This window comes from Coffea arabica, chromosome 2c, assembly GCF_036785885.1.
Source record: "Coffea arabica cultivar ET-39 chromosome 2c, Coffea Arabica ET-39 HiFi, whole genome shotgun sequence".
Lineage (NCBI taxonomy): Eukaryota > Viridiplantae > Streptophyta > Magnoliopsida > Gentianales > Rubiaceae > Coffea > Coffea arabica.
Genome location: NC_092312.1, coordinates 75,054,004 through 75,079,638, shown reverse-complemented (window position 1 = coordinate 75,079,638; position 25,635 = coordinate 75,054,004). Strand labels below are relative to the sequence as shown.

At 34.3% G+C, this 25,635-nt stretch overlaps 1 protein-coding gene and 1 long non-coding RNA gene across 3 annotated transcripts; both read left to right on the top strand.

Annotated features, from left to right (window-relative positions):
* Positions 1-873: 873 nt before the first annotated feature.
* On the top strand, positions 874-3,401 carry LOC140035788 (kiwellin-1-like). Its single transcript, XM_072077183.1, has 3 exons — positions 874-997; positions 2,657-2,936; positions 3,188-3,401. Exons 1-3 carry the CDS (start codon positions 874-876, stop codon positions 3,399-3,401), a joined length of 618 nt encoding a protein of 205 aa, XP_071933284.1.
* A 3,877-nt stretch (positions 3,402-7,278) lies between these two features.
* Positions 7,279-23,907, top strand: LOC140035445 (uncharacterized). Of its 2 annotated transcripts, XR_011839671.1 has the most exons (4): positions 7,279-7,523; positions 9,494-9,611; positions 15,524-15,579; positions 21,199-23,907. It is a non-coding gene; the product is annotated as an uncharacterized lncRNA (long non-coding RNA). The 2 variants fall into 2 exon arrangements; XR_011839670.1 differs by having other exon boundaries at positions 7,286-9,611.
* Positions 23,908-25,635: the final 1,728 nt, after the last annotated feature.

Genomic DNA, 25,635 nt, shown 5'->3' with positions numbered 1-25,635 from the left:
CTAATTACAAGTCACCATACCCCTATATATACTTTTTTCACCAGGTTTAGTCGCTTCACATCAAAGTATGCCTCACAATGAGGAAAATGAAAGAAAGAAAAATGAGGAAACAATTTGGATCAAGCATCGATCCCTTCCACTTGTCTGGTTATATTCTTTCATCTTCTTCTTCTCGCATTCCTTTCAAGCAGTACCGAAGCTCAGTCCTGCGAACCCAGTAGAAAATTGCTGGGCCAAAACCCTCCACCAGGCCAATGCAACACGGATAGATAACAACTCCGAATGCTGCACACAAGGTCAAATGTTCGCCATATTCGACTGTTCACCTAGAGTTTCACGGCGTACGTACGAAGGCAATATTGACTCTAAATGGTTTTGGAAATGGTGGTGACGGCGGAGGGGCATTGAAATGTGATGGCAAGTTGCGTTCATACAGCACTCACTCCGGTATTGGCACTGTCGACTCGTTGGTTCGACATCCACAGAGCATGATGCTTGAAGAATATCACCATATTTTACATTCTACATTTGTGTTTCTGTTTATCATCTAACACGAGTAGTGATAGATACCAATACCAAGAAATAATCAAGTTTATCTGTGACTAATTACTGCTCCATCAATATAATCTTCCATGCAGTTTTTCTTATCGATGTTTTTTCCCCTAACGTTGCATGTGCCTTTCTGTCTAGTATCCAGTGAAATTTTACGAAATTATTCCATGTGGTCCTAAGCTATCAACAGATGCTATTTTATGAGCCATCCAAATTTGTTTAGAAGAATCACATCGAGTTTAGCATCAAATTTGTTGAGACACCTCTCTCCCCATGGTTTAACCACCCCGACGAAAGCGCCACGATGAGCATTTCATCAGTATGGAACTTGCCATCGCAGCTAGATGGTCCGTAGGTGTTGGCTCCAATATATCACCCTCAAAACTGGTCAAATTAAGTCAGAACCGCCTTGCTGTTTTTAGATACCGGAGGCCAGGCAGCACTGGTAATTAAGTGGGATAAATCTTTCCTTCACTGCAGAAAATCAGTGTAGTATTCTTGTTTGCATAGCCCAGTTGGTGACTTTGTGCCTTTAACTTTACCATTTGGCTTGCAGGCTTGGAGTTTACCATCTGAGGAATGAGTAAAAAGAAAAAGAAATATTATGAGAAGGCATGATACTGAGCTAAAATTCCTCATCATCTGATCTATTAATTCCAGCTAGAAGATCTAATTCCAGGCTTGGAGTTTTAAGGGTGACCTATGCTACCATATGTAGTCAGGCTAGGGATCTTCTATAGCAATTTTTAGTTTACTAGTATTTTGTTTCATACTGATCTTGCTAACGTATTCACTGTTTGTAAAAGCAATCTTTTTTTATTTCTCTTTGTTAAGCAGATCTATGCATTCATCATCAAAAAATGTCGAGCAATCGGATGTAAATCTGGACGGACAGGTTAAGATAGGGCCAATCTTGTCTTGGTACATCTATTTGGTATATTTCTTACAAGTTCTGGTTCTCATGTAAATTGTTATTCTCACGTATTGGATTAATTTACACGATTATTGGGTTAATATGTTGTACCATATACATTTTACCCCCCCCCCCCTCCTATGGTTTAGCAATTTTCTACGTAGTTTTAAAAATTATACATAATCCCAACATATATAGTTTGGACTAAAATGTAAAAGTAACAGAAATGATCCTTTGTAATGAAATTCACAAAAATATCGATATTACCTTTATTTAGAAATTAAAATGACTTCAATGACTAAAATATGTAAACCTAACATGCATGACAATTTAACCCGTTGTAGTTTTGTATTTTACAACATAACTCTCTTATGATTTAGTGTTTTATCACACAACTCTCGTATGATTTTCAAAATATATACATAACCCTCCATGATTAAAAAATAATTTCTAACTTTATATAAGGGTACTTTTGACATTTTAGTTAACACTATTATCGGATGCAAATTCTATCATTTTGATACTTTAGTCTAAATCATAAAAGAGTTGTATAAGCTTTTGAAACTATAGAAAAGTTATATAAAAAGGCGTTAAACCACAAGAGGTAAAATATAATTTATCCAAAAATTTAAGCACATAACAAAGTGATATGAATGTAAATCAAATTTAATAAAAACTACATCAATCTATAAAGATATATATATATATATATATATATATATCTTTATACCCTTTTTCATTAACTTTATCAAATTTTCCCATAGTGAGAAAAGGGGTGCTTAATTCTTCCTTGTTTATATGATTGGATCCAATTGAATGCCCCCAAATTTCTCTTCAATATTTTCCAACCCTGTACAGCTAAATTGGCAATGTCATGGAAATTGAAACAGTTATTCAATTTGATCAAATTTTTGGTGACCGGAGCATTCTTCGACTCGAGCCACTTAGCATATGAGCCAACACACCAAATCAGGGATACACCGCGGTCCTCATAATGCACCCAGGTTAGAAAAAAAAAAGTTAAACAATTTAACCATTCACTATAAATTAAGGCTCACAAACCCATTGCTACTACACAAGAACTTGAAAGAAAATAAGTCTAAAATGAGACGCAACGAGTAGGAACAAGTATCCCTGCTCTAGCATTCTGTCATTGTATTCTTTTTGCAATCTTTTCGAGTACTATCGAAGCTCATTCATCTTGCAAGCCCAGCGGAAAAATACGGTGCAAAAAACCTCCAGCAGGGCATTGCAACATAGAAAATGACGCGGATTGTGGCAGACAAGGCCAGACTTACACAACGTACAAATGTTCACCCGGAGTTTCAAAACGTACAAAGGCAGCCATGACAATCAACAGTTTCCAGAAAGGCGGCGATGGCGGAGGCACGTCGAAGTGCGATATCGAGTACCATTCGGACGACACTCCGGTGGTGGCGCTGTCGAGTGGATGGTTCAACCAGCGGAGTAGGTGCTTGAACAACATCACCATCTACTGGAGTGGGAGAAGGGTTGATGCAGCACAGAGACAATACTACTATTATACTAAAGTGCTCGCCACCGGTGACTGGCAGGACAAAGGCTGTTTTGACCCCGAGCAGCTTTCACTTTTCAGAAGCACGGTGATGGCCGGCCATCAGAGTGCGATGACAAATGTCACTCTGATGACTTGCCGGTGGTGGCACTATCAACGGGTTGGTTCAAGTTCAAGCATCAAAAGAGATGCATCAAGAATACTACCATTTATGGTAATGGAAGGAGTGTACAGGCCATGGCGGTTGATGAATGTGAGCCTACAATGGGTTGGGATAAAGACCACGATTTCCAGCCTCGATGTGATGACAACATTATTGATGCTTCTAGAGCAGTTTGGGAGGCTCGGAGAATGCCAAAAAGTAAACGGGGAACTGTGGACGTAGACTGGTCTGATTCTTGATTCATTTGTGTAATGCGGACCGATCTGGAATATAAGCCAATCTCTGGCTTGCAATTGCTAGCTGGTTTCTCTTTGCTTAGACGACTTATTCAGGGGAAATGAGTCCCTACCAACTATGATTCTGTACGTGAATAATTTCTGGAGATTTTAGTTCCCAAGTAACACAGATATGAATAAAGGATCTGATTTGGCCTTTCTTGATCTCTTCCCTGCGCTGAATCACAAAGATTATTCATCAGTCATGCACACTCTTACCATTTGTTTTATCATATAGTGTAACAAATGAAAATTATATGAATAAAATGACAGTGGGAGTATGATTAACAAAAAGAGATCTGCAGATAACATTTCCCTGTTCTAAATTGTGACTTTAAATAATTATGGCATTGGCAAATTTGACTAGGCCAAGGCTAAAGCTAATTACATTTCTGCCTGTGCCAATGTATCAAACTTCCTTGTCAAATATGTCGGACTCAAAATGAAATGACACCTTTTCGCCGTAGGTGTAGGGCTTATTTTCGGTTGATTATTTTTATTGATTATAAATTTTGATTTTGAATAATTAATTTATGTGATATTTTTTATTGCTTTTGTATTCTGATCATAGATTTTTTTTAGTAATCAAAAGGCTAAAATTTATAATCACCCAATGATTAATTTTTGTTGATTCTGATTATTTTGTGATCAATTTTTATAATTAGATTTTGTAAAATCTAAAACTACAAAAGTAATATTATGCCTACTTACACACACACACACACACACACATATATATATATATATATGCTATTCTAGGCTAGGCCATGTTTGCTCACAAAATTGATAAATATGAACTCTAAGATAATGGACAAATGTATCACATGTGTGTGGGTTGCTTGAGGGACTTTAATTTCTTGATTGTATTAGAGAAATTACAATATTAATGTAAGGGTATTTTAAGAAAATAGTATGTTAGATTTATTCTTCTAATAAAGTTTACTAATTTTTATTTTTCTTAAATTGTGTGAAAAAAATCAAGACTATCATAATGAGATGGATGGAGCAGTAAATTCTTTAATGTATTCATTTATAATATCTTGGTACCGGTTGCATTATAGAAATTAGAAACAGAAACAGAGTTGGCATTAATTCCAGGAGAAACTGTATTAAACTTATAATATCAAATTTGTTTGGATTGTAAATTATTTGAGATATTTTTACTTAACACCTTTTGTGATATGATGTATGTGAGATAAAAAAGGTAATTGGGAAGATAAAAAGCTGTATTGAAAATTATAATGGTGATGTAAGCAAATATATTTGGGGAAATAATCCACTATCCAAACAAACTTTCCTGCGGGACAAATTGGATGTTTATGACTTTCATGGGTATTGTTTGCTGGTTAATTTCCTACACTTCAATTCTGTTCGCTAAAAAGGCAGAAAGAAACATAACCATGAAAATGATACTAACCTCATTGAAGATGATGGATTAGTAATGTAATTTTCTTGGTTAAGAAAACCAGAAAGGAAAAAGAAAAACAAGAGAGAGAAGGGAGGATGTATGGTTTTTTTTTTTTTAATTTAAAGCAAGCACAAGAAGGAAACTTGGTGCAGAAGTTGCTTTGACAACACCAAAGGCCACATGGCAATTAGTCACAAAGATCCGACATTCACCCCATATTCAACTAAAACCCAAGATTGTGCAGCTCACATCACGTCCTCCAAAATCGGAGATCCGATCTCCACCAATACTCGCATCACAGGGTCACAAAGTTAACACTCTGCACAGGAATGTCCACGTGTCTGCTCTAAAATAGTCACCCGCTTTATAGCGCGAAACGCCTCTCACCAATGCTCCCATTCCAAAAGTAATTAATTATGGCGAAAAAGAGTGTCAGCTGGAGCTGCTCGTGCCAGTGGTACCAGTACTCTCCAGCCTCCATAACAGCGGCACCCCTCCATTCTCCAGTTCTGCCTCCTGGTTCATCAGTCATCACCTCAGAGACCTTTTCGTCTCTTTCTTCAGTTTGATTATTTTACATTTTCCTTTTTCTTTTTCCTGTGAAATTTCAAAGGATAATCTGCTATTCTAATTTCGCGATTTCTCCAGGTTGGGACTCTGAATTTGATCATTTTTTTGAAGTGTATATGATGTATGATGTTTTTTTTTCTTTCTTTGCCCTGTTTGTTGACATTTTTTCGTATTTTTTTGGGTTTGCTTTCTCTTCTAGCTTTCATTCTTCTCTGTTTGTAATCATCCTTTTTTTTTGTCCAGTAATATAACGCTTGTTTATATATTTTTCTTTCTTTGCCCTGTTTGTTGACATTTCTTCGTATTTTTTTGGGTTTGCTCTCTCTTCTAGCTTTCATTCTTCTCTGTTTGTAATCATCCTTTTTTTTTGGGTCCAGTAATATGACGCTTGTTTATATATTTTTCTTTCTTTGTCCTGTTTGTTGACATTTCTTCGTATTTTTTTGGGTTTGCTCTCTCTTCTAGCTTTCATTCTTCTCTGTTTGTAATCATCCTTTTTTTTTTTTGTCTAGTAATATAACGCTTGTTTATATATTTTTCTTTCTTTGCCCTGTTTGTTGACATTTCTTCGTATTTTTTTTGGGTTTGCTCTCTCTTCTAACTTTCATTCTTCTCTGTTGGTAATCATCTTTTTTTTTTTGTATTCTGATCATAGATTTTTTTAGTAATCAAAAGGCTAAAATTTATAATCACCCAATGATTAATTTTTGTTGATTCTGATTATTTTGTGATGAATTTTTATAATTAGATTGTGTAAAATCTAAAACAACAAAAAATAAGGCTGTAATATTATGCCTACTTATATATATATATATATGCTATTCTAGGCTAGGCCATGTTGGCTAAGGCTACCATTATTGATTGTGCCAAAGTATCAAAGTTTGCTATCCATTATATCAAACTCCAAATTCTGTTGTATGTAGGTTACAAATTTTTCTTTCCAAAAATATCCCTTGTCAACACGTACCTTGAATGATGAGTGTGGTAATTGTTATAGTAATGCATGATACAATTCTCGATTCTAATGCCAGACAAAGGCAAGTACTGTAGTTTCGATTTTCTAATGGAAGACAATACCGAGTACTGGTAGTTTCTTTCGGTTTCTAATAAAATGGAAGATGCAACATTTTGCTTCTTGTATTATGTACATTAGGAAAAGTGTTTTCCACGTTTTTTTTTCTAATACCACAATAGATTCTAACTAATACTAACGTTTTATGATGTAAAGGGTACAATTCCTCTTAAGATGTACAGATTCATTTGTTTATTAAAAAGAGCAATGAACATGTAAATCAATCAACAACAAAGGAAAAACGTAACATGCTCTAATTTTTAAATAAGACATAAAAATTTTCAAACTCTCGCAACCCTTAATTTTAAAAGAGAATTACATCGTTTTAACTATGAATCTCCCTATAACCATTCTAGATCTACTGACTTAACTACCACTCATGGAACAAAAAACTATCAGTTTTTTAAAATACTACAACACTTTAATTATTTAAATTACTATTTTTCAATAAAAATAATACTAATTATTTTTAATATCTTTTTATTAGTAGCACACATATTGGGTGAGCCTTAACCACTATGTATCTAAGTCACATCTACCGAGTTTTTATTCTTGTATTATGTTAAGAAATATTAAAAAAATTAAAAAATAGATTGATCACTTCTTTGTATTTTGTCGCTTTTTTTTTTGGGTTAACATATTCTGTTTCTTTTTTAAGAATATAAAATCTGAGGCCCATAATGAGTGCTCAAGCCCGGTTAGACAAATGAAATCTGAAACGAAACCCGTCTGTCATATATGCCAATTACACAAGCAACCCAACCTACGTTACCAATTTATGGTAACTAATCCATCCGTTGGTATTCGGACCACACGAGCGAGCGAAAAATAGCCGTTTGGCGGTAGCCAGCAGCCTATATATAGGGCTCGCGCTTGTCTTCTCACTTCGCTTGTCTTCTCACTTTCCAAAAGTTCAAAACAGAGAGAGAGGGCAGAGAAATCAGAAAATTGGGGGACGAATTTGATTTTTGTTTAGAGAATTGCTTTCTTTTCTAGCGATGAAGAAAGATTTTTGAGGAGAAACGATTTCAGATGAGTATTGTTTCTTTACCGTTTCTTTGTTTTTCCCCCCTTCTTGGGGATGAGATTCTTCAGGTTCCGTGCTTTCTTGTTGCATATAACTGATTTATCTTCTTCAAGTTCCCTGTTTTCTTGTTGCATATAACCGATTTATCTGTTATTTGCTTTCAATTATGACTTAAAGCCAAATTATGTGTGAATTTGTCCCTGTGCATGGGTTTGCATATAGTGGTTGAAGACCTAGATTGATGGATTCTTGCTTCCAATTGAGTCCCGATGGTGTGGATTGTTGTTTCCTTTAATTTTTTTAGGCTGGTTTTTACATGTTAGAAACTGAATGTCTTAAGAATTTTTCTGTCTGCCTCTCTATTTTGTTGTATTTTAAGGGAGATCTAGACATTCTTTGTTTTATGTTGAAACACTTTGAAAATCAAAAAATAAGGACAAAAAGGAATCGAATACCAGTTATTTTTATAGAAGTTAAATGGCGTAAAATTGATTACCAGTTATTTGCACATGTTTATATCATGCTTGAAACCTACTCTGATAAAGAAAAAATATGAAAAGAAGCCAGTGAATGATTGACTAGATATTTTGGCCTCAGATAATATAGGTGATTGAATCACAAACTCCTGGTAATTTGAATACTATTCCATCTGTCCTTTATGGCTTATTTTATCTGCTCGTATGCCTATTCATTAGATGGGTTATGGGTACTTTTTTTTGTAAGCTGCAAAGGGATAGAAGGTATATGTTTAAACCACATGGAGTTTTTGAGTCATGCAACTAGATTATCCAGGGCAAAAAATATTAGTCAATACTTCTTGCTTCCAATTGAGTTCCGATGGTGTAGATTGTCGTTTCCTTTAATTTTTTTAGGCTGGTTTTTACATGTTAGAAACTGAAGGTCTTAAGAATTTTTCTGTCTGCCTCTCTATTTTGTTGTATTTTAAGGGAGATCTAGACATTCTTTGTTTTATGTTGAAGCACTTTGAAAATAAAAAAATAAGGACAAAAAGGAATGGAATACCAGTTATTTTTATAGAAGTTAAATAGCATAAAATTGATTACCAGTTATTTGCACATGTTTATATCATGCTTGAAACCTACTCTGATAAAGAAAAAAAAATGAAAAGAAGCCAGTAGATGATTGACTAGATATTTTGGCCTTAGATAATATAGGTGATTGAATCACAAACTCCTGGTAGTTTGAACACTATTCCATCTGTCCTTTATGGCTTATTTTATCTGCTCATATGCCTATTCATTCGATGGGTTATGAGTACTTTTTTTGTAAGCCGCAAAGGGATAGAAGGTACATGTCTAAACCACATGGAGTTTTTGAGTCATGCAACTAGATTATCCAGGGCAAAAGTATTAGTGAATTGCTTACTTTTAGCACTTTGATTTAGTTTACTTTAGATTTTCTGTCGTGCGGTCTGTTTACACTGTTGAATTATACAATTTATCTTTTCTTGCTTGTTTTTGCACCAGCTGTCCTTAGTTATGCTAGAAATACTTATTGAAAGACATCTAGCTTAGTTTCAGTTATGCTGCTCAGGCATGTTCTGTAGTAATTTGTCTATTGAATGATGGTATTCACTTAGATGGAAATTCTCAAAAAAAAAAAGAGAAAAGAAAATGGACTTGTCTCAGTTAATAAAGACTTAGAATTGATTGCCGATAGTTTCTTTAGTTGTTGAATGGCAATAAATTGTTGCTTTCCCTCATTTGGGCTTTGATTTTTCATTCGTAAGAATATGCATGACCCACTTTTGGTTTCTTTGTATACCATTAGCCTTCAGTTTGAGGTACAGGTACTCTTTTGTAAGTTACAAGAGTCAGAAAATATATTGCTTAACTGTAAGAGGTCGAGTTGTCTCCTATGGCAAAAATAACTTACCAGACTGCAACTTTCTTGTCCAATTCCCGTACTTCACTTTCATTTCATCTTCATATTTGTTTTTCCCATTGTTGGTTTTGCAGTATACTATTTGCCAGTCAACAGTGTCTCTACTTGTTTTTGTCTTCCCTCCTTTATCAATGAGGAACTCCCGAATGAAAGTCCTGCCTATCTTAAGCGAATGGTTTCTTTTCCCTCCAGGTTTGTTTTTAGATGTTTATATAAATTCTAGCCTTATTGCTGAGTTCTCCATTTTCTCCCAAATTTTCCTTTCATGAGGTTTATTTGGATAAACTTGTTTCTTGATTTTCTGTTTTTGAATTCTTGCTTTCTTGATTGTTATACTTTGGTTTCTTTTCATATGCTAGCAATTTGATCTTTGATACTTTACAGGGGAAGTATCTGGGTACGCATTGTTGTTAAAAAGTCTATTCTCATTCTATGATTCTTTATGCATGATCTTCGTCTACTTCAAGTTCAAGGTAGGAGTAGCGCTTCATGTGTTTTTCTTTTTTTCTCCAGCTTTTCCTTGTCTTATTCGACTGTCAGTGATGAACACCTCACATGTTAGAAATTGAAATAGAAAGATATACTCCTTGAAGTACATGATTTTAGAACTCTTCTTATAGGGTTAGGTTTTTTTCCCCTGTTTAAATGGATATCCACTAAACATTCTGATTATGCTGAAATGATTGTAAAAGATGAAAAAGAAATTTCTTGATCCCCTTTAAATGGTTGTAGTTGATTTATTAATATTCCTCTACGGGTTAAATAGCATGAAACAGTTATTACTGGTAACAGCATCCTTCTAAACTTACTAGCACGATTATCTATTCTCTCCAGTAGGTGTCCTTGATACTTATAATCCCTTAAGAAGTTACATTAAAAAGATAATTTGGGGGACAACTAGTATCATAATATAATTTGATGCTTCAAAATATTTTTACATTTCTCTATGGAATTCATGTAGACTATTGGACATTGTCGTACTTTCTTTCATATAGCTTCTAAAGTCATTTCTCTAGGAAGAAATTTCAGCTTCCTGTCACCCTGGAGGGATGTACCTTTCTATCCATCATTTCCTGTCTTTTGGTCTAATTTTCCTTTTCACCCTTCTTCAATTTTTAATGGAATTATTACTCTGCTTGTGCTCTTGTCTTTGGGCTACATGTCTTAGGCAAAGCCCTCAGTTTAGGTGCTATTCCATTTTCCCTTTTATAGCGTATCTTATCTTCTTGTAATTTATCCACTTCATGGGGTATGAGTAATTGCCAAAGATGGAATGGGGTAGAATAGCATTTCACAAGCACTTTTGTACCCCTTAAGAGATTTCATATCCATGTCAATATGCCAAGAATTCACAAAGTGGTATACAAAAACTATTTGTTGACCTATGATGTCCTTCCAATAGTCTAAACACATAAATTTGTTAGATCAAAAATTTGGTTCTAATGAAAGCCCTTTAGTTATTACCATCCATGGCACCATCTTCAGTGCTAGAGCAGCCAATTGTGCATGTCCATCGTTTTTTTTTCTGGGATTTAAAATCCTGCAATTTTTTTGGACCCTTATTGCTGCAGGCATTTCCCACTTAGTTCCAGTAAGTTCATTAGTCTATATCAACTCTCTACAACTATCTCATAGTTAGATTTCAAATTTTCTAGTGTGATTTTCTATTCTTTCCACTGGGTTTCATTCTCATATGGTACTGGCATAATTCAAAAATATATGGGGAGCACGTTGACTGATTGTGCAGTTTATTTCATACTTTAGTTTGAAAATGATTAATTCAATAGAAATATTAGTCAAAGTGCTTAAAGTAGGCTACAAGTCATTATTTACTAAATTTTTTTGGCTCCAAATAGTGTAATTGCATGACTGAAGACCTCTTATGGTTTAAACGACGTGCCGTTGGCCCTATATGGCTTATTTTATCTACTCATAAACCTATGAATTAGAAAGGGAATGGGTTCTTTTTTTGTAAGCCAAAAAAGGATAGATGGTACCATATGGAGTTTTAGTCATACAAGTACACTATTTGTGGCCAAAATTCTTAAGTGAATGATTTACTTGTTGCCTACATTAAAGACTTTGACTAATACGTCTAGTGATTTTAGACATTTGAGACTAAAGAGTGAAAAAAACTGCACAATCAGTCGTTGAGCTCAGTTATATTTTTTTATCTATACCACTTATCATTAGAGATTGAAACCCAACAGAGATAATCCTAAATCATATTAGAAAATTTTGATTCTAATATAGAAATGGTTGTAGATTGTTAATAGAGACTAATGAACTTAATGGAAAGCATTGGGTGATGCTTAGGGTAGTGAGGGACAAAGAAATGCTGGATTTTAATATCCAGAAAAGAGAATATGCGTATGCAATTAACTCCTAGCATTCCTGTGGATGCCATGGAATCTATTTGGGTAAAAAATCTGGAATGTTGTGCATGACTTTAATGAGTAGTGCTTTTGGAGAAAAGATAAAAAGGTTAATTAGAAACTGAAACTTAGGTTCTGGAAATCCCAAGAATTACAAAAAAGCATATTGCACCAAGGTTTATAGGTTGGTTTTTACCATTCTATGAGGTTAATGGCAAAAAGTAACAAGAACATACTAGGTTTAGTGTAGAATTCATATATTTGTGCCGAGTTTAGTTCCATTGCTGGCAAATATAGGACTCTTTCTAATGTCATACTTTAGAGTTTACGTATTCAGATGGTGTCACAATGAACTATGTATTATGTCTGATTAGATTCTGAGATTTTGTGGGATTCTATCTGATGTAGTTGAGTGACTGGAAATTTATCTGTCTGTTTGTTTTTGAATATTGACAATAGATTTTTTGGTAGATAAGTTGTGCTCTAGTGAAATAATTGGGAAAGGAAAAAATGTTAATAAAATTTGAAACTGAGGTTCTGGAAATCTTGATTCAAAAAAGCATATTTTAGAATGGTTCGTTTGGAGGTTGTTTTTGACCAATCTACAAGGTTTAAGGCAAAGGGTGACCAATCTGGCAAGTTTAGTAAGTATCTTGTGGAACTGTGCAGAGTTTTATCCCTTTGAAAGTTAAAGTTTGATTCTTGTAGTAAGGATGTTGCCTTGTAGGGTTTGATTCCGAGGTGCCTTCTTCGGAAAATGGTTCTAACAAGATTCGCATCTCGAAGGAATCCTCCGTCCACGAGAACGAGCTTGATGTCCCAGAATGAACAAGAATCCCCTTCCCGGAGACGCCTAAAATTACAAAGGGTAGCGCCCAATTGACATAAGCACCTAAATGAGCCACTGAGAAGATGCGTAGATAATAGATATATATATATTATTAGCAAAATAAAGAGTCAAAATAGTTGTATAATCCACCCCTTCTTTTGGTTTGATATAAAAAATACGAAACAGCAAACCGAAACAAAAAAGCAAAATTCCGAAAAAGAAAAGATTTATACCTCTGGTCATTATAGCGGTTCCTTATGATCCTAGAACAAAATTGAGTAAAAAAAATATTGGATAGGAACACACTCGTTTTAAAAAGAATAAAAAGAAAATGAATGATGATGGATCCTACTCTCATATTGAGATATATCTTTCTCAGGCAACTCCTCTGTTTCCATCTTGATTTCCGAACTTCAAAATCTTTTATGCTTGGCCATACCAACACGGGAAACCTAGCTTTTTTCCCTTTGAAGTGCATTTATCAAATCAGCTTGGTGAAAGGCCCACTACTTCTTCATTCATGGCCTATTTTTGGAACGGAATAGCATATCACAAACACTTTTGTACCCCTGCAAAGATTTCATATCCATATCAGTAGGCCAAGAATTCACAAAGTGGTATATGAAAATTGTTAGTGACTTATGCAGTCCTTCCAATAGTCTAAACTCATAAATCTGAACTCTTTTGATCCAAACAACATCAACTTCATATTTGCATTCTTGATTCTTAGATTGAAAATCTGGTTCTAATGAAAGCACTTTATGTATTACTATCCGTGCCACCATCTTCAGCACTGGAAGAGCCAATTGTTCTTGCCTATTTCCTTTTTTCTGGGAACTAAAATTCTGCAATTTTTTTGGCCCTTACTACTGTCTACATTACTGACTTAATTTGAAAAAGTTCATTAGTCTATGTCAACTGTCTACAAACACCTCTCAAATGGATTTCAACTTTTCCAGCGTGATTTTCTATTCAACCCAAGTTACCAATTTATGATGACTAATTCATCCAAACCAACCTTTTTGAGTGCACCGTTGGTATTCGGACCACATTAGTGAGCGAAAATTAGCCATTTACCAGCACCCAGTAGCCTCTACATAAAGCTCGCAGTTGTATTCTCCATTTCCAAAAATTCAAAGAAGTGAGAGAGGGGGGAGAGAGAGGGCAGAAAGGCTTGTGCGAAGAGAATTGCTTACTTAAAGCCAAATTAAGTGAAGCTTAATTTCTGCAAGCACCTCAAGATATTTAGCTTCCAGAGTTGTTTCTAGATGCTGTGCTTTCTGATCTCCCAATTTGTTTCCTCTTCTATGCTTTCTCTTCTTCTTTCATCGCTCCTTTCCTGCACTGTATTTGCATTGCCTGTCCTCACTGTGTAAACTCTAGACTTTGAAAAGCTCCATAAGAACCTATCTTGTCTTTTGAACAAACTGAGTGGCATGCTGGCTATTTGCTCTCTGCCCTCTTGATTGGAGATTTCCTGCAGGATGTCTATATTCCATCTTCCATCTTTTATTAGCTGATTCACAGTTTGCAACTGGTAGTTTAGAGGGCATCTTGTGGTTACTTTGCCTGTTTTTTATCCCATTACCCATCTGTCCTTCCATATGTTCACATGGCTTCCTTCTCCTACTCTTTTCCTAAGGCCTCTTTGTAACAATCTCCATGCACTATGTATGCTTTTCCATGTCCATGAAGCTTATTGAGGAGGATTGGTTTCAAGAGCATTAGGGTCCTTTAGGTACTTTGCTCTGATCATTTTACTCATTAGCAGATTTGGGTAAGAGATGATTTGCCAAAGTTGCTTAGCGAGTAAAGCTTCATTAAAAGCTTCTATGTCTCTGAAACCCAGTCTCCCATTCCCTTTGACTTCAGATAATTTCCTCCAACTTATCCAGTGCATTTTCCTGTCCTGCTGATTACTTCTTCACCAGAAATTCCCTATACACTTGCATATATCCTTGCGTAGTCCTTTAGGCAGTTTAAAATAGGCCATAACATAATTTGGCATTGCCAAAATGACTGACTTTATCAGGACTTCCTTCCCAGCTAAGCTCAGCATTTTGTTTCTCCATCCTTTCAGTTTGTTTGTCACTCAGCTCTTGATGTAACCAAATACTTGGTTCTTTGATCATCCTATTGCCATTGGTAGTCCCAAGTACCTGCCATTTACTATTTCCTTCATGCTTCCAAGCTCCTCACATATTGCTTTCCTGACATGTATTGGGGTATTCCTACTGAAATATACAGCTGATTTTTCAAAATTTACCAGATATCCTGATGTATTTGAGTATTTCTTAAGGCATGCCAGCTCGTATGCCTATTCATTTGATGGGTTATGGGTCATTTTTTTGTAAGTCGCAAAGGGATAGAAGGCATGTGTTTAAACCACTTGGAGTTTTTGAGTCATGCAACTAGATTATCCAGGGCAAAAAATATTAGTGAATACATATTGCTTACTTTTAAAAGATTGATTAGTTTACTTTAGATTTTCTGTCACGCGGTCTATTTATGCTATTGGATTATACATTTTGTCTTTTCTTGCTTGTTTTTGCATCACCTGTCCTTGGTTATGCTGGAAATTCTTATTGAAAGACATGTTGCTTGGTTTCAGTTATGCCCATGCATCTTCTGTATTACTTTACCTATTGAATGATGCTATTCCTTTCTGTTATATCTTGGATGATACCTAACTGATGTTAATGCTTAGATGGAAATTCTCAAAAACAAAGCAGGGACTTGTCTCGGTGGCTAAAGACTTAGAATTAATTGATGATAATTTCTTTAGTTGTTAAATGGAAATAAATTGTTGCTTCCCTCACTTAGGCTTTGATTTTTTTACTTGGGACAATGCACATGACCCGCTTTTGGTTTCTTTGTATACCATTTGCCTTCATTTTCAGGTGCAAATACTCTTTCAATGGGTTGCAAACTGTAAAAAGTGAAGTTGTCTCCTAAGGTAAAAATAACTTATCACAAACTGCAACTCTCTTTTCCAGTTCCCGTACTTCAATGGGGAACTCTAGAGTGAATGAGGAACTCTAGAATGAAAGTCCTACTGCCTATCTTAAATGACTGGCCTCTCTTTTCTCTCCAAGTTTGCTTTTAGATGTTTATATAGATTCTAGCCTTATTGCTGAGTTCTCCATTTTCTCCCAATTTTTCCTTTCTTGAGGTTTCTTTGGATAAACTTGTTTCTTGACTTTCTGTTTTTGAATTCTTGCTTTCTTGATTATTGTACTTTGGGTTTTTTTCATTTGCTAATAACTGATCTTTGATACTTTAAATGGGAATTCATCTGGGGGTGCTCTGTTGTTAAAAAGTCCACTTTCATTCTCTTGTTCTACGTGCATGATTTTCGTCTACTTCAAGGTAGGAGTAGGGTTTCTTGTGGTTTGTCAAGATGGTGACACGAGTAACTATGTACTGTATCTTTTTGGATTCTATCTGATTTAGATGAATTACTTGGGATTTTTCTGTGTTTGTACACATTTCAAGCATTGATTTTATGGTAAATAAGTATTATTGTGGTGAAGTAAATGGAGATTACAAAAATAGGTTTAAGAATCTAAAACATGGTATTGAGATAAGTAGTATTTAGATTTGTCTAGAGCTTGCCCTTTGTAGGCATACACAGGACTCTTATGTAAAGATTTTGCACTTTAGGTATCTATTGAATATTCAAATGGTGACAGGAAGAACAATGTATATTTGCATCTTGTTAGATTCTAATAGGTTGTCAAATATCTGGAGTATCGCCAATGAACTTTATGATGGATTACTAGTGTTCTGGTAAAATAAATGGAGAAAAGAAGATAGTTTATTTAGAACAGAAACTTAGGTTTGAGAAATTCCAAATATTACAAGAAAGAATATTTCAGTAAGGCAATTTGGTGGTGGTTTTTCACCACAGAGTAACCAGAACGTACCAAGTTTAGAGTTTGCTGGTGCTGTGTGGAGTTTGGTTCCTTTGCAAGCATTTAGAGACTCATATACAACTACATTTCACTTCAGGATTTAGATTGATTGTCCATATGGTAACATGAGGAAAAAGGAAAAAGGTTTGTCCATTTTGGGATTTTTCTAATTTAGATTTGTGGCTTGAAATTTGTTTGTCGATTGTTAAATATCTGGTGTATTGCCGATGAAAAATTCATGATCAATTAGTAGTGTTCTGGTTAAATTGAAAAGAAACTTAGCTTCGACAAATCCCAAGATTTACAAGCATATTGCAGCTAGGTTCATTTGGTTTTTTTTTTTTTTGCCATTCTACAAGGCTCAAAGCAAAGGGTAACCAAAACATACCAAGTTTAGTTAGTAGTTTGCTGGTGTTCTGAAGAGTTTGGTTCCTTTGTAGGCAATTAGAGCACTTATATACAAGGTGGTGACACAAGGAACTTTGGGATTTAAATGGAATGTCTAGATGGTGACACGAGGAACTAAGTATTGCATCTTTTTTGGATTCTATCTAATCTAGGTGAGTCACTTGAGATTTTATCTATGGGCTTGTTAAAATCTGGAGTATTACCAGTTATTTTGTGGTAGGCAAGATGCATTGTGGTGAAATAAATGTAGAAAAGAAAAATTGTCTTTAGAATCTGAAAGTAAGCTTCTAGAAATACCAGATTTACAAGAAAACTCATTGTAGCAAGGTCCATTGGAGAGGTTGTTTTTGACCATTCTACAAGTTTTAAGCTAGAATAACCAGAACATATTAGGCTTAGTAAGAAGTTACGTGAATTGTCAAAGTTTTGTTCTTTGCAGGCAATTATTGGACTCTTACTTAATGACATTGCACTTGTGGTATTCAAATGGGTGACAGGTGGAAAATGTATATGCGCATTTGATTTGAGATTTTGTTGCATTATAAATTTATAATTAGTTTAGGTTGGTTGCTTGGAATCTATTTTTGTTAAAAATCTGGAATGTTGCCAATGACTTTAGTGGTAGACAAGTAGTGTCTCAGAGAAACGAAAAAGGTCAATTAGAAACTGAAACGTAATGATATTGCACTTTTGTTGCATTTGATTTTGAGATCTTGTTGGATTATAATTAATCTAGGTTAGTTGCTTGGAATCTATTTGAGTTTGTTAAAAATTTGGAATGTTGCCAATGATTTTAACGGTAGATAAGTAGTGTTTTGGAGAAAAGAAAAAGGTCAATTAGAAACTGAAACTTAGGTTCTTCAAATCACAAGAATTACTAGAAAGCATATTATGCCAAGGTTCATTTGGATGTTGTTTTGTCCAGAGTTAAGCAAATTGTGCAGAGTGAGGACTCTGTAATGAGGATGCAATTTAACTTTTGATTTGAGTGTTCAAATCGGTGACAGGTGGAACAGAAAGTGTATGCACATCTTATTGAATTCTGAGACTTTGTTTGGATTCTAATTAATCTAGGTGTGTTACTTGGAATCTATTTGGATTTGTAAAAGATCTGGAATGTTGGTAGATAAGTGATGTTTTTGGAGAAAAGAGAAAATGTCAATTAGAAACTGAAACTTAGGTTCTAGATATCCCTGGAATTACAAGAAAGTATATTGCACCAAGGTTTATAGTATGGCAATGAGTGACGTGAACATAAAAGTTTAGTATGAAATTAGTAGATTTGTGCAGAGTTTAGTTGCTTTGCAGCCAAATATAGGACTTAGTTACGTCGCACTTCAGCTTTTATGTTGTATATTCGGATGGTGACACCATGAACCATGTATTACAGCTTTTTGGCTTCTGAGATTTTGTTGGATTCTATCTTAATATAGGTGAGTTACTTGGAATTTATGGTTCGGTTTGTTATGGTTTTTGAATATTGGTGGTAGATAAGCTGTGCTCTGGTGAAATAAACAGGAAAAACAAAAAAAATGTTAATAAAATTTGAATTCAGGTTCTAGAAATCCTAAAGAATTACAAAAAAGCATATTGCACAACAGTTCATTTGGAGGCTGTTTTTGACCGGTCTATAAGGTTTAAGGCAAAGAATAGCCAGAATATACCAAGCCTAGTAAGTGGTAAGTGGAATTGTACAAGGTTTTTTGCCTTTGCTGGCAAAAATTTGACTCTTGTAGTATGTATTTTGCATCTTGTTGGATTCTCATATTGTGTTAAGGATTTGAAATTAATCCAGGTGAGTTACCTGGAGTGAGTTACCAGGATTTGAAATTAATCTGGGCTTGAGACAAATTGGAAGACAGTCAACAAATCTTATGTTGAATAAGTGGTATTCTGGTCAAATAAATTGGAGATATAAAAGGTGTGGTTAGAAATAGAGGTGTAATTGAGTCGAGTCGAGTCGAGTCGAATTCAAATAGTGTATTACTTGAACTCGACTCGAATTAAAAAACTTGGACTTGAGCTCGAGTTTGAGCTTGTGAAAGTTAAGCTCGAACTAGAACTCGATTTTAGTTTGCATTACCCGAGTTCGAGTGTATGCTTATCAAATCCAATCAAAGCCTAATCGAACTTAAAAAATATAAATTTATATTTTATATAATTTTAAACAAGAGACAAAATAGACATTTCATACTAATAAATAAAAAATTAAAAATGACATATATATGTTAAGGTCGATTAAGCTCGAGTTTTGACTGAGCAAACTTGCAAGCTACTCGATTAAACTCGACTTGTTTGCACCCTTAGTTAGAAAGTATAGCTTAGATTAAAGAATTACAAGAAAGTATGTTGCGCCATGGTTCATTTGGAGGTTCTCTTGTTACCTTTTCTTTAACAAAGCATGTTGCGTCATGGTTCATAGGAAAAGATTTGCTTTATTTACACAGAGAGGAAGAAAAGTCTGTGTTGGGGTGTGAGGGGTAGAAAGCAAGAGAGTGAGATAGAGTGGAAAAACCAGAAAATTGAAGGACCAAGGGATTCTTCCATGAATACTTATTACAATCTTGATGGTTTTTCGAGGAGAAAAATTTTAGATGAGTATTATTTATGTACTTTTTCTTTTTTGTAGGCATGAGATTCTTCAATTTTTGAGCTTTGTTGCTATTAGAGTTGCAAATGAGTCGATTTGAGTTGCATTTTGGCCTAATCGAGTTAAGTATTGATTTAGTTTTATCAAATTTGAACTCGATCTCGAGTTCGAACTAGAAAAAATAAAAAATAATTATTTTATTTTTTAAAAAAATAAATAAAATGATATTTTTTCTTAATCAATAATAAATTATTAAGGATATATATATATATCCTTATACTATATAAGAATGAGTTTAGGGCAAAGATTTCAACCGCAAGGGTGGGGTTATTTTGGGAATCCTTAATATTATGCATTAGCTTAAAAGCTTTATATACAACTTAACGAAACTTGTATTTGGATATGTTTACTGAAATGACCCCATTTTAATACATTTAAAGTTCTCATTGATGATCCATCTGGATATTGATGGAATGTGTTATGAGTGTGCAACTATTATTGTATGTTGTACAACCTACATATGCTTGTGTGTTGGTGTAATTACCGGAATATCCCTTAGTTACTAATAATTCCCCATTTTAATACATTTAAAGTTGTCATTGATGAGCCACCTAGGTATTGATAGAATGTATTATGAGTGTGCAACCGTTTTTTGCATTTTGTACAACCCATGTATGCTTGTGTGCTGATGTAATTACCGGAATATCCCTTAGCTACTAATTTCCTTATACTATATAAGAATGAGTTTTAGTCAAAGAGGGTTTTGAATTTCAACCGTATGGGCAGGGGCATTTTGAAAATATGAAATAATATGTAGTTTTTTTAAAGCTTTTGGTACAACTCATAGCAGCATGTGTTTTGGTATGTTTACAGAGATATCCTCATATTTGTACATTTAAAGTTTATATGGTAGGTACAACACAAAATACAAGTTATGGTGAATTCTTTTGTCATACATTTCCAAAAATGGGGTTGTATCTTTTTATGGGTATTTTGGAAATGTATGATTATTTTGGTTGTCTTTTTAGTTGTGGGTATAAGTGATAATAGCTTTTGTGTGGTTGTAATTACTTAAACGTTCTTAGTCTCTAATTAAATTGGGGAGAATGTGGTTTAGTAGGTAATTAGTGAAAGAAATTAATGAGGGTGGGGTATTTTAGGAATGTGAGTTTGTTGTACTGGTCTTTTTAATGAGTTGCAAATTAAAGGTTGGAGAACATTGATTTGATGTAACTGATTAGACTTCTAGACTTCTCGGCTAGCTAAATTCCATTCACTGCAAAGGTTTACTACAAATGATTTATTAGACACAATTATTAGGGATAATTGCACGAAGTTGGCTAGATAGGTGTTACTATTCAAATTCTGCTGATTCAACTTCATGTATTTTGGTTTAAGGTCTAAGTTAAAAGATTGTCTTTTTAGCTATCTTTACCACTTCCAACCATTCTAGAACCAAGATGGTTAAGACAAAATTAATGCTAATTATTAAAAAATTTATAGCATCAAGTGTTGGCCATCAGTTCACCCCATTTTCTTAGTTTTTGGGTTTACTCAACAAAGGTATCTGGAACCATCTTTCATCCATTTGAAGACAAATCATAACAATCAATTGACTTAGCTTTTTGAATTTTTTTTTTTGATTTACTTGTATTTGTGATAGGAACATGATTCATTGGAAGTGTGTTACATCTCCTAATCAAAATCTCCAAACCAAGGTATGTTGAAGCTGTATTTTTTACATTGAAATTTGTCATAATTTGCAAATAACCTGTGATACATGTATAACTGCTTTTTGTGCACATGTTAATATATTTAATTAGGTAATACTAATGCATTAACAATGTCAGCCTCATGTGTGTGAGGAAAAGTTTTGCAGGGAACATTTGGAATAAGGTAACCAAAAGTTTATCCTTTCTGTTGAATCTTTTAAATTCTTTTGATATACATGTCATTAGTTCTGGAAATGATTTTGGTGTTAGTACGTATTTAGTGATATTGATTTGGTTTGGTGATAAAGTTCATTCATTTATGTATTTGGTTATATATATGATTGTCTGATTTCTAGGAATATTTGATTACTTTTGTACTGCTGATTTGCTATGGTGATAAAGTTGATTCATTTATGCGATCATGTGATAATTGATTTTGGTAGTTTGATCTCCTACTATAAAACTTATAGTTTGTCTTAATCTTATGTTTGATAATATGTTAATTTTCTCTTATATTCTGCTAAACTTATAGTAATTGAGTAGTCTATAGTGGTTGAATAGAATTCGTTAAAGCTTTCATTCCTAACTTCCTTAACAAAACATTAGAATTCAACCTAAATTTAGATACATACTTTATCAGTATTGCACCACAAATTATGCCACATAAATAGTTCCAAAATTTGATTGAAGTTTGAGTTGTTTTATCACCAATTGATTGAAACTATAGCAAATTTAGTACTACCAAAAAATTATATGGACAAACATATTTTTATCATTTGAAGATCCTTGTAAATACTTGATTACAATTTTAACAAAAACAAAGCTCCCAAAGTAGTTTAAAAAGGATCTTAATTTATACAAGTTAATAACTTCAATTTCTAAGAATTTGTAAAATCTTTGCCTACTTAATTTATTAGCTATTGCACCAAATGAAATGATTGTTAGATGTTATCATATAGTAGCATTTGACAAAATTGACCAAAACTCATTCTTATATAATATAAGGACATCTAGATATTTTTGGAATGAGGGATTATTTTGCAATCGTTAGTGCATTGGGTACAACTTATATGAGCATATGTGTTGGTGTAATTATTGAAATGGTGTCATAGTGCAATTAAAATAAAGAGATGTTGCAGCTATTCATTCAACTGTCTGAAACAACTCATAATAATACCAATGCATGAGTTCTCATGTCTGAATCCCCTAACTTTGAAATAGCTTCCACACTAGCAATATTTCACTATTTACATCTCAATTAAACAGCCAAAAACATAGGTATGTTGATGATTTAATGTCTAAGTATCGGTTATGGTTATTCCGATGTCTTCTTTATTCACATTCTTCCGTTTTTCCCTTTTCGGCTTTCAGGATTAGGTTTAATGCCCTCTAAACTACTCCATTATCCATGCATTTCCTTCAACTTATATTAAGTAGGATTCGACTAATATGCATTAGGGTAAAGTACATAAAACCCCCATGTGGTTAAGGAAATTGACACGAAACCTCCTCATTGTTTAGAAACTCCCACTTAACCCCCCCTGTGCTTTAGACTTGTTTGGATTTTACCTGCTAACCGGCTGGAGAGCTAGCGAGTAATATTTACGCGACTCAATGATAACTTGTGTCTAGCAGAAACTCATTTCATTCCAATTTTGTCCTCCATATCTCTTCCAAGCTTGCACCCACCATAGTTGTAGATCTGCAAATGAAAAATTTCGACAGAGAGATGCAAAACGAAGACCCAAAAAAGTAAAGAGCTCAGCGCAACTTTGGATGGATCAAGAAAAGCTTTGAAAGGGCTAAATCAGCTATCATTTCAAGGAAGAACCCAAAAATGTCAAACTCCCAAAATTTTGGCGGTCGAATTCTTCTGGGCCTTCAGTGGTTGTGGATAATTTGAGGGCGTATTTGCAGATTTATTGACGTGGCTTCAACATTGGGGCTTGATTATGATATATCTGATCATGCTTTTCAGCTTTTTAGGAATTGTTCTTCTACTGCTTGCTTCAGAAATCGAAGCGGTGAAGCTCTTGCTACTACTGCGCTTGTTCAAGCCATCAGAGAAGCTCAAGAACCTAGAACCCTTTAGGTGCGTTGTTGCAGGGCATTGTCCTATTTACTTTTACTGCGGCACTCAGCATACTGAGACCCAAACCGTGCAGCGACTCCAGCTTATGCGAAGGTCCATCCGAATTCCAGTATGCAATCTTGATTTTGGCTATGGGACTGGGATCAATAGGGGCTGCAGGCACTCGTTTCACCATGGGAACAATGGGTGCCAATCAATTGGACAATCCAAAGCATCAAGAAAATTTCTTTAATTGGTTTCTTTTCACTTGGAGCACTGCTTCAATTATAGCTGCAACTGCAATTGTCCATGTCCAAGATGATGTGAGTTGGGCATAGGGGTTTGGCATATGTGTCGCAGCTAATGTACTTGGGTTAATCGTTTTCTTGGCTGGAAGGCGCTTTTATCGTAATGTCAAGCCACAGGGGAGTCCATTTAAAAGTCTGGCTTGTGTAATTATTGCAGCAATGCAGTTACCTTCTTCTTCGTTATAGGGTTAGGGTTTCTCTCTCAGTTTCTTTCATCCGCTCCACATCGACTCATTGCATCTGTAACTTTTCACATATTATATATGAGGGTATTTTTGGTATTTCATATTATTACCGGCTCCCCAGCCGGTTGGCAGGTAAAATCCAAACAAGTCCAAAGCACATGGGGGTTAAGTGGGAGTTTCTAAACAATGAGGAGGTTTCGTGTCAATTTCCTTAACCACAGGGGGGTTTTATGTACTTTACCCTATGCATTATTATCTATAACAATTTTGTTAATATTACTTAATATGCGTTGTTATTATACTCTTATCTTCAATCACTTGCTCACCTGGCAAAAATATTGATGATATGTACTGATAGGTACTTGATAAAAAATAACTTGGTCAATATGGAAATAATATTCACTTCAACCATTAAAAAATTCTCTTTAGTTACAGGCATCAAACACCCGTGCGATGCGCGGGTACTTCCCCCTAGTATATATATATATATATATAAGTTTACTTGAACTCGCAAGTCAACTCGTGAACTAATGAGTTTAATATTTTTGAATTAGAATTCAAGCTCGAATTCAATTTGACCAGCTCGAGCTCAATTCGAGTTCAATAACTTTGACTCGAGCGGTTCGTGAGTGGTTCGGTTTGTTTACAATCCTAATTGCTATATTTGTAATGATTAATCCATTTTATGCTTCCAATTTTGACCTACTATCAATTATCCGTGAATTTGTAAATTTAAATGGGCATGTCTGTATTTATTGATGCATGCTTCCAATTTGGTCCTAATTTAGTAGGGTACTATGTTTTAGATTGTTTGAGTCATTATTTAGTGTAATTTTCTTGTTCTGCAGTATATTGAAAAGAAAAAAAAAGAAATGAAAAGAAATTGAACACCATCCATTTGTACACTTGTAAATGGGGAAAAAGTTGATTACCATTTATTCTAGGGTTAATTGCACTTTATCCCCTTTAACTATGGGCCATTTTTCAATTTACCCCTCAACGTTTGTTTTTTCACAATTTATTAGGGGTGGGCACGGGTCGGGTACCCGCCCCTAACAAGATTTGGCTAACTCGACGCTAAAATATCGGATCAGCCATTTTGCGACCCTAACCCGCTCCTAATGTTTTCGAGTACCTGAAAAAAATGGGCCGGTCATAGGGTACCCGTCCCTAAAAAAAATTTTTATTTTACAATAAAAAAATATTTTTCACTTAATATCAATATGTTTTCTAATAAAAAAAAGTATGCTTTCCAATTAACATTGGTAGAGATATTATAATCAAAATTCATGCATCATCATTCTCACACATTTCATGCAATAATCAAATCGATTTCATAAATTTAGTATATATTAGAATTATAATATCTAATAGATAAAACGAAATTTTATGATAATTTTGAGTACATCACTATTCTCACGCATTTTATCCTTCTACAACATATCAAACATAATGATAATAAGTATATGGCAACTTTTCCAACTTTTCCAAGTATAAGAAACATAAGGACAAAACGAAGTTTTATGATAATTTTGAGTACATCATCATTCTCACGCATTTTATTCTTTTACAACATAACAAACACAAGGATAATAAGTATATGGCAACTTTTCCAACTTCCTTAAGGATATTATGGTATAAGATTGCATTCAAAATAAGTCGATTGTGGAATCAAATCCGGAAAAGAATTGAATAGAGCTAATAATTTTTGAAGAAAGTATAACCAAAATAATCTTGAAAAATTTTCTCCAATTTTCTTACATCTTTGGAATAGACCTTGTTGTATTAAAGGTGATGAAAAAGAAAAATAAATTTCCTGCACTA